General features: G+C 43.2%; 1 protein-coding gene across 1 annotated transcript in view; it reads right to left on the bottom strand.

Moving 5' to 3' along the window:
• The window catches only part of HERC2 (E3 ubiquitin-protein ligase HERC2), an 18,030-nt gene that overhangs the window by 2,035 nt on the left and 5,882 nt on the right, over positions 1-10,113 (bottom strand). Inside the window, exons 6-9 of the mRNA XM_017901849.1 lie at positions 1,879-9,879; positions 1,456-1,779; positions 978-1,287; positions 78-799 (exon numbers count right to left, since the gene is read on the bottom strand). Of these exons, the coding sequence (XP_017757338.1) occupies positions 78-799; positions 978-1,287; positions 1,456-1,779; positions 1,879-9,879 (9,357 nt within the window). The remainder of the gene's footprint in view (positions 1-77; positions 800-977; positions 1,288-1,455; positions 1,780-1,878; positions 9,880-10,113) is intronic.

Here is a 10,113-nt window from a genome sequence, read left to right as displayed (position 1 = left end):
CTTTTTTTTTTTTTTTTTTTTTTTTTTTTTTTTTTTTTTTAGTTTGTACTGAATATCAAAAATTTTATTTAACCCACCGATAAATTTTACTTTCCAGACCCTATGAGGAAAGAAGAGAACATCTTGTGTTAACAAAGACATCTTCGAAACCATTTGACCGAAAACAGATTTAATTCCATCTGGTCCAGCCAATCCACCCTTGCTTCTAGCTCGTTTTACTTGTATTCGATTCAACTCTATTACTGGACCGTGTTGCCGATCTCTGACCATCGTTGCTTGAACTACTTTACGAAATGTTGCTTCTTTGATGCTGTATACTAACATAGGTGCCAATTTACTTAAGCTGACGGAACCGCTGATTGGAAACATTGGCAAACATGGACAAAGTAATTCGGCAAAATGATGAAGAAGTACAAGTCGGTTATGTAACACAGGAAAGGGAAGATCCTTTACCAAATCATACTCCATTGGTGTAGTAGCAGGCATTCTACTTTGAGTAGCTTTCATGGTACTCCATGCTAAAGTATGAGCGCTACCACAAGCAACGCGTGTTATCTTTTTACCCTGTAACGCCTGAACCAATCTTGGTCTCTGAAGTGCGTTTGTTGTTCCATCACCTAACTGGCCTTCATCATTGTCTCCCCAAGTAAAAACTTCTCCCTTATCAGTGCAAGCTACACAATGCAACGAACCTGTCGCTATAGAAATGATTTTCTTTCCCTGAAGAGCTGCTACCTTACGCGGTCTTCGCACATGATCATCTGTACCATGACCGAGACGATGGTAATCTCCTTTACCCCTGTTTATGCATAAAACATAATTTTCGACTGTTTAATTGTTTTAAAATAATGTCAAATATGTGAAGCAAAAGTGAAAAAAGAGAGGAGGAAGAAAAGGGGGAAAAGGGAAGTAGAAAAAATATTGAATATGTTGACAATTGACATCATTGAACGGTCAGAGATCATTTGAATTCTCACCATGTATATATTGCTCCTGATCTTGTTAAAGCTACGGAAAACTGACTGCCACATTCAACTTTAATGACACCAAGACCTGCGAGAGATTCGATCTTCATCGGAATTTTACAGCCATCGCTACCTCCCCTGCCTAATTTTCCGTAATCTCCATCACCCCAACTCCAAACATTATCATCATCGGTAACGCAAAGGGTTTGCGCATCACCGCTTCCACACGCTACGTCAATAACCTTGTAATCTTGTAAAGCTTCGACTAATTTGGGCATCAATTGATCTTCGCTATCGCTATGACCTAGTCTTCCATATCGACCTAAAATCGATCGATTTAGAATGCGTTTTAGCTTTTGTTTTTTTTTTTTTTTTTTTTTTTTTTTTTTTTTTTTTTTTTTTTCCCCTTTTTTTTTTTTTTTTTTTTTTTTTTTTTTTATTTTTTTTCTTCTTCTTGCTCCATTGCTGTATTTTTTTGGACTTTCTTTACCTTTTCCCCAAGTATAAAGCCAACCGGCACTTGTAATCGCTGCACTATGATGACCACCGCAAGCTATGTCAGCAATCTCTGTACCCAACAACTCTTCGATCAATTTCGGTCGATCGTACGACAATCTATTTCCATGTCCTAATTTTCCATCATCACCTTCTCCCCAAGAGTAGACATGTCCTTCTGAACTTAGAGCAAGACAGTGTTTACCTCCTGAATTAACAGCTACTTTCTTAACAAACACATGCTGAATTGATTCCAATAGAGTCGGTACCATAACGGAATCCGTTCCTCCGATTCCTAAACGCCCAACGGCGCCATAACCTATACATAACATCAAACAAAATCACCGAATGAAATAGAAAGTATGAAAGAGAAAAAAAGATGGAAAAAAGAAGGGGATTGGCTGGTTAAATGTCTTACCGGTTGCATAGACTTTTCCATCGGCAGTGACCGCGAATAAAGTTTGCTCTCCACCAGTAAGTTGAACAGGTCGAAGAGCGGATAAACTCTCACAGAGAACAGGTAATTTCACCTTTGCTCCTTCGAGTCCACCCAATTGGCCGCGATGATTGTGACCCCAACCATAAATTGCGCCAGAACCGTCCCACGATAACGTCCAATCTTCTGGCCTACGGTTCAACCATTGTAATAATTGTTCGTCATGCTCCTGCTTGAATAACCCGTGATTTTCATGATCCTTTGTGTTTCCCTCTTCATCCGTAATCATCTCGTTAATCCGTTTAGTAACTTCGAGACAAAACGGCTTTGGCAGCTGGGTTCGATTTACAAGAGACTTAGCAACCCGAGCAGAAAGACAGTACCTTCGAAACCAAGACCATTTATGAATTTCCGAGCAGCATTGCATTCCATCCAATTCGAGGTCACATGCAAGCGCGACAAGTACTTTGAAGAAGTCACTATGCATCAATTGTTTCCCACCGCGAACTAAAGGATCTTCATAAGTATACTGTTTGAGTAACGCTTGAGGTAATGAGCCGAGAAGCGAAGAGAGTGCGACTTCTGGGCGTATACCTGGACCGCTGGTGTAGACGACTTGCAATTTCTTCAATGCCCACATTCGTTGCTGAGCAGATAACACGCTCAGCTGACTGCATTGAGCCAAGGTAGCGGCTAATCGTGTCGCGACACTTCTGTCTAAGGTGATCAGAATATTGTCCAGAAGAGATTCAGCAAGCGCAATAGCCGGTTGGGATAGGACTGCTCTATCTGAAACTAGTTCATGTGGTGCAAGACTTGCAAGTACAGGATACACGGTAAATCGCCATCCCCAACCATTCACCGATCCATCCGAAGAAAATCTCCATCTAAGCTCGTCGCCCGAAATTCGAATCTCGCCAGCCCATTCGCTCCATTCTCTACCTGACTTCACAGCTAGTACTCGATTATTACCATCCATAATGGTAAGAGGATCATGACGTCTCTCGGTGGAACAACGCCGATCAAATTCAACTCTAAGAGCTTCTGCACCGGGAATCTTCACGTTACCGGTCAACGTGGTACCGTCAATGTACGGATGTGGACTTTCTTGTACAACAGGCTGCGGCACATTATTTCTGTTGCTTGAATTCGCAACTGTGTCTTCCAATTCTGTGATACAAAGCTCCAATATCATGCTACGGATCGAACGATTTATTTTTGCTAACGCAATCAATATTGAAGATATCGTTTCTTTGGCTCCTTTGCATATTCGATTGGCAACGGCTAATTTCAATAGATCAACCAGCATTCTGGCATCATCCTCAGTTAACGTGCATGTAAAATCGTCCAAGATCGGATCTGCGGAGATTCCTTCGCCGACTATTTGCGCATTAGAGGTGAGAGTCGCCGCGATCACGCTCATTGCGCTGCTCGACATTTTTGAAGCGCGTGAGGACAAACTAGCTGAACTGGACATCGAAGGAAAAACTGTGGTTAATGGATAATCCTCAGATTCAGGACTTGTCCGTGGACTATTGTTCACTAGATTAACGAGTTCTGCCGCATTCGCTGGTGCTTCTCCACCACCCTGTGCGCTATCTCCCACATTCTGATAAACATGAGTATGCCCTCCTCCAGTGGCACTTGATCCGGCAACTGTTCCGTCCGGCACTATCGTTTCTGTCATCAAAAAGCTATTACCATTGCCAATACCGACGCGGACACCGACACCACCATTGCCAACCGCCTTTAACATCGAGTGACTTTGTAATGCCGTAACAACAATGATTCGAGCTTGTATTATACGAAGGGCATTTATTACATGCTGCAATGCTTGTTGCTTCGCTACGTTACAGTCCAAAGATAGAATAATACTCGAAAGGGAAGGTCTGTTACCAGAGGAAGGGATGGAATTGCTAATAATTGTGTCACCTGTACTAACAGTGTCGCTACTGTTTGCAGGTAGCATGGTAGATGTTTTCGAATAAGAGGAAGTCGGGTAGATGCTCAAATCTTTTTCCGTGCTGCTGATGGTGCTACTTTTGAATCTAAGTGACGTTTGACCGAGTGGATCTTTCGCAGTTGGAAATGTAACAGGTTCTTGATTGTTGGTTGCCGGTTGATCGGTTAAGACCCAAGCGATACTGTGACTAGAACCGCACGACACCCGATTTACTCTCATATCGTCAAGTTCATGTACCAAGGATGGTTTTTTGTTAACGATTGTTGTACTGTTTCCCTGTTGACCATGGTCATTATCACCCCATGCGTATACTTGTCCGGTATCTGTTACCGCCAAGCAATGAAGAGCACCAACAGCTACATGTATCACCTTTTTACCACGAAGTCCTTCCACCAGCATTGGCTTTCGAACGTGATGATCGTTACCGTGACCAAGCCGAAAATAATCACCTTTACCCCAGGTCCATACTTCACCGTATTTAGTTAATGCAAGGGAAAACTGAGCACCGCATTCGATCTGTACAACTCCTAAACCGTTTAATCGATCGACTAGGAGGGGTGTATAACAACCGTCGCTACCTCCTCGGCCGAGTTTACCAAAATCTCCATCACCCCAAGAGTAAACCGATCCGTCAGCTGTCAGTGCCATTGTTTGTGCATCCCTACTACCGCATGCAACCTGTATCACACGCTGACCAACTAGAGATTGCACCAATTTTGGTTTTGATTGCGACGCAGTGTTGCCGTGGCCCAATCTTCCGTACTCGCCTAGTCCCCATGTGTACAATTCTCCGCTGCTGGTTATGGCAGCTGAGTGACCGGATCCGCATGCTATGTCTCGTACTCTCTTCGACTTTAATGATTCGATCAATCTTGGTTTATCCAAAGAGACGGAATTCCCGTGACCCAGTTTACCGTCTTCACCTTCGCCCCAAGAGAAAACCTTACCATCCCGAGTGAGAGCCAACGCATGCTTTCCACCCGAGTGTACAGCCACTTTTTTGATCACGTATTGATTCAAGAACGGGATAGACTTTGGCTCGCATACATTGCTATCGTCTCCGAGTCCAAGTCTACCATTCGTGCCTTCTCCACAAGCGTACAGTTTCCCTTCCTGACTTACCACGAATAAAGTTTTACTGCCACCGGCTATGTGAACAGGTTTCAATTTCGAGAGAACTTCACTGTAAACTGGTAGTTTAATTTTTGATCCTTTTAGCCCACCGAGTTGATCTTTATCGTTCAATCCCCAAACGTATACGGCCGAATGCTGTGGTGGCGGTTCTAAGCCGCGCTGTGAGTTCATTTGTTCCTGAACTATCTCCCAGTCTGATGCTAGAAACGAAATGGATGTTGCTAGTTGATTCTCGAATACTTTTCTTTTGCCGATTATTTGGAGACCTCGTATTTTGCAATCTATCCCTCCGTTTTGGCATTGTTTTATCGCTATTTCGATACATGGATAATATTCCTTCATATCTTGGAGTAAAAGAACACACGTGTCGGTATGTCGTACGCTAATCGTTGCCAGTTCTACCAAACCATTGAACGATTCGCCAACATTTACCGCTATTAACGATGGCATGTAACTACTATCTTGTGGATTCACCATTATTTTTAGAGAATGCACTAGTATACCTGGCAATATTTCTAGACGAATCCAGTGCTTTCCCTGATAACCGTAACTTTGCCAATAAAGACCAGATCCATCGACCAGCCGTGTTGCCCATCTCTCTCGCGAAGAAACGCTCAATGTTCGTATGCATTTTGACCAGTCATCGATCAAGGATGATTCCGTGTAATCTTGCCTGTGATACCTTCCCGGCTTGCCAGCGTATACAGCTGCCGAACCAGGCTCCGCGATTCGATTGAACCCGTGCCGATGACACCGCTTCGTGTAAAAACAATTTTCGCAAAGATTGTAACTCTCACAATACTTACATTTGAAACGAGGACCGGATATCGGTAACAGGTGACAAGAATTACACGAGACCGAATGGTGACAGGAAGGCACTCGTTCCATTTCCATCGCACAGCCAGTCCAACCGCTTTGCTGCGGAAAATCGACTGACACATCTTTCCCATTGTTTATTATAGCTTTAACCATTCCAACACTTTGATGGTTTACCAAGCCCCATTTATACTTGGGTACGGTCACTGACGCTTTCACTCTAACTTTGTCGCCAATTTTCAGCGTGGCTGGTCCTGGTATTGTTGGCGGATGACCAAGAAGTTCAATGTTAATGAATCTTACCCAATATGTACCACCTTTACGTTGCCACGCGACTTGAACGTTCAAATCATATAAACCTTCGGAATCAATTTTTATCACCTGACCAACATCCCCGTATTCCACTTCTTCGTAACTTTTACAACATCGTACAAGCATACCCGGTATTAGATTGTCCCTCACGTAGATCGCGTATTCATCAACTGATAAAAAATCAGAACGTTTCATGTAATTTGGTGGTATCATTGAAGAGGGAACAGCATCGTGTGTCGACGGAGATTCATCAATATTTTCGCTCGTCGAGTCCTCGGGATCCGATAATCCATAAACGCTCGATAATGTTTCGCTGTCACTCAATGCAGCATCCGAATTTTCAAGAAGCCAAGCAACGACATTTTCTGCTGTGAGAAAACCAACGGCCGTGCTTAGACTTTTGATCGCAAATTCCACGCTTTTCTTTGGAAAACCCATTTCCGTTAACTGTGCGACTAGGGGACTCATTGGCGAAGGGCTTTTCCTTCCGCTGCTTTTGCAATGTTTCCTCTGACTAGATGTTAATGATATTAAAGAACAATCGGATGCTGGGGAATCAGGTTCCGAGAATGGACCTACGGCTGTTACTACAGCTGCTGCTGACGCAGATCCCGACGCTGACGCTGATGCCGATGCCGATACTGATGCTGATGCTGATGCCGATGCCGATGCCGATGCCGATGCCGATGCCGATGCTGATGCTGATGCTGATGCTGATACTAATGCTGACGCAGACACAGAGGCTGATACTGACGCTATTCCTGTCATCATCGTCGTTGTCCCTCGAATCGGAGAGTGTCTCAGTTCAGAGGCTAAATATTGAGAAACTGCTAGCGCAGCTTCTTCTAATTCCTTACGTTTGAATATAGGTTTCAATGGTTGCGGTCTTGTAGCTCGTACAAGCATCTCTTGGAATAAAGTTGTTCGTCTGCTGCGACAATTATCTCTACCATCGGCGTTGCTATTAGTACCATCCTCGTAATTATCTTCACTATCGATATCTATGTTGATGACGTTACCGTCGACACATTCGTGATTTCGAATACCGCCACCACGATTTTCTAACTTGTCATTGTTATTGTTGTTCTTATTCTTGTTACTACTATTGTTACCATTATTTCTGGCACTGTCGACTACACTAGCTCGGAGATTATCATGGTCATCTTCGTCATTCTCCTCATCGTCATCGTTGTTATCATTATTCTCGTCGTTATCACCGTCAGTATGGTCAACTGTAACAGCACATTTAACTACCTCCTTGTTCCATTTTTGGTCATCAACTTCACAGACGCTTTCCTCATCAATATGTTCATCGTTGTGGTAATAGTGATGATAATGCCGGTGGTGATGATTGTGATAATGGTTATTGTTGTTATTATTGTGATTGTGATTATGATTGTTGTTATTGTTATTATTATTATTGTTGTTGTTGCCGCCGCTAGTGCTGTTAATCACGTATTTCAGTATCTTTCGTAACTTCGTTTGATAATCTAACATAGTCTTTCCAGCATTCAATGCAGCGAGTTGTTGCTGCTGATTCCGTAGAATAGATGCGTTTACCAAGCCAGCTATTATCGGCATACCGTTCGGTCTTTTGTCCATTCCTCGATGGCCTAGTAATAAATTTGCCCAAATGGAGATAAAAGAGTCGGGCAGTGGCATTCGATCTAAACGAAACTTCTCGGAAAGCCGTCTCACCCCAAAAAATGGAACTTTCTTACGTGTATCAATGTTATGATCGTTATGTATCTGTACGATAACCTTCGAGTGTTTGGTAAATTTGCATATAGTCCCGACCTGCCCATCGACGTCAACCAGACCACCAATCCTTGGCCTATCATCAAGTCCTCCAATGACGATAAGAGCCGCCATCACCGTATCTTGTATGTTTACGCTGTTTTCTCCACCATTCTCATTTAATTGTATATGAAATAACGGGCCATCACTTAATAAATCAGAGGCAAGTGATAATTTTGAGGTGAGGAAAACATTCAAAGACGCATTCCATTTTGAAAGAGAATGTAGATATCTAATCAACGAAACAAGTTCTTCAACCACAGTGGAACTGTGAGAAGCGGTCAATGAGACGCGACATTTATTCGAATAGAGTTCAGAGATAATACCCAAATCGCAACTAAGTGCAATGTGCCCCAATATACGAAAGATTTTTTCAAGAAGTGGTATCTGGCTAGGACTGTCGGCTGACCAAGAGGGAAGAACGGCGATGAGTAAACGTACTGCCATGATCTGTTTCTCCAAATCTGGATTCCTTTGTTCGGCTATTATGTTCAAGAGAAAATCGATCCACGGCTTCGTGCTCAAAGATTTACAAAGTTCCGTAGACTTGGCAATCGCTCTTAATAAGCCGAGAGTTGCCCAAGTTTTATGATGCTCCTTCGCGAGTTGCGAGTGTGTGTTAAAGTCAGGCTTGTACGCAGAGGATATGATACCACGTAACACAGAAGCGAGTATCTTTATGGCGGATGGGATCACTCTATCAGCCTCAATGCCACAACAAAGTAGGAGAATGCGGAGCACAGTAACAGAAGCAGATTTTAGACAAGTAGTTGGATGGACATCCATGAGATTATTTTCAACATCGACTTTAGCCAGATCCTGCGGCGCTGAATCAATGTCGCTATCGGTCTCGGGCGGTGTTGGTGGTTCAGCCAGCTTTAAATCATACTTTCCTTCCTTGCCCATGCGATACGAATTGGCAGTGCCGTTGTCCCATTGCACACGAATCCATCCATCTTCGCCAAGTTCCCCGATTACTCGTCCTTCGCCCGGTGGAGGACCATCTTGATCACCCCATTTCCAATCAACGCCGCGTACTACCCTTGTACCAATTTTCATCAAAGCTGCCAATTCGACACCGGTTAATTGAACACTCTGTGGTTTACTTTTCTCTAGGCTGTCCTCATATATGACCATCACTGGAGCATCCTTTGGTTTTGCATCCACGTCCATATCCGTAACAACATCCGTATCTATAGACGTCGATGGTCCTATTTGCCTAAGCAATGTTAAAATACTCGATACGCAGCCAGAATTGATTAATAAACCAATCTCATTCGCATGCTGATAATTAGTTAACATACCCAATATTGTCAGTAAGAACCTTGCTCTAGGCAACTTCCGTAACCAAGTATATGTCCCTTGATTCAAACTACTTTTATCGTTAACCTTTGGCTTGTTCGGTAATTCTGCTTGAATAACGTGCGTTCGTAAAGCCTGTACCGCCCAAGAAGTTACCTCCGATTCAGCCAAAATAATCTTTGACTTTTGATATGGAGTTACTGATTGAATTTTTTCAAGACAATGCGTTATTCCATCAGCTAAAGATTTATTTTCATGAGACAAACCAAGCCAACCGTTTAATAACGAATACTTCACTGATGTTATTAAATAATCTTTCTTAAGCAAGTGTTGCATCATAAGGATTCCTTGTTCGCGCAACTTTGCACGCTGCATCTGACAATACATTGCTCGACGTAGAGTTTCGACGTCTCCTTCGTCCTCAGTAATCACAAAATTTATGATATTGGCCATCAGCTCACTCGAATCGATACTCAAAGTTTTGTGTTTTATTTTTTCAGTAACCCTAGCAAATGTTTTTTTAGTACCTGATAAATTCTCCAATCTCGACGAATTTAATGAGTGTTTGCTGTTTACTTCTTTTTGTGCCGAAATTGGTGTCGTAGTCGAGATTGTAGTTAACATCTGCGTCGGTGTTGATATATTCATCGTAATCGTTGATGTAGCCGTTGACGTTGTTGCCGGTATCGTTGCCGTTAATGTCGTCGTTGAAATCATCATTGATGTTGTCATTGCCGATGAGGCCGTCAACACTGTCGGTATCAATGTCGACGTTGGCATTGGTGTCGGTGGCGATATCGATATCGGTATCGGTATCTGTATCGGCGTCGGCGTCGGCGTCGGCGTCGGCGTCGATGTCGGTGTCGGTGTCGGTGTCGGTGTCGGTGTCGGTG

The sequence above is a fragment of the Eufriesea mexicana genome, unplaced genomic scaffold (genome assembly GCF_001483705.2).
Source record: "Eufriesea mexicana isolate 0111107269 unplaced genomic scaffold, ASM148370v2 scaffold1767, whole genome shotgun sequence".
NCBI classification, from domain to species: Eukaryota; Metazoa; Arthropoda; class Insecta; order Hymenoptera; family Apidae; genus Eufriesea; species Eufriesea mexicana.
The sequence above is the reverse complement of the archived record's forward strand: the minus strand, read 5'-3'. Positions and strand labels throughout refer to the sequence as shown.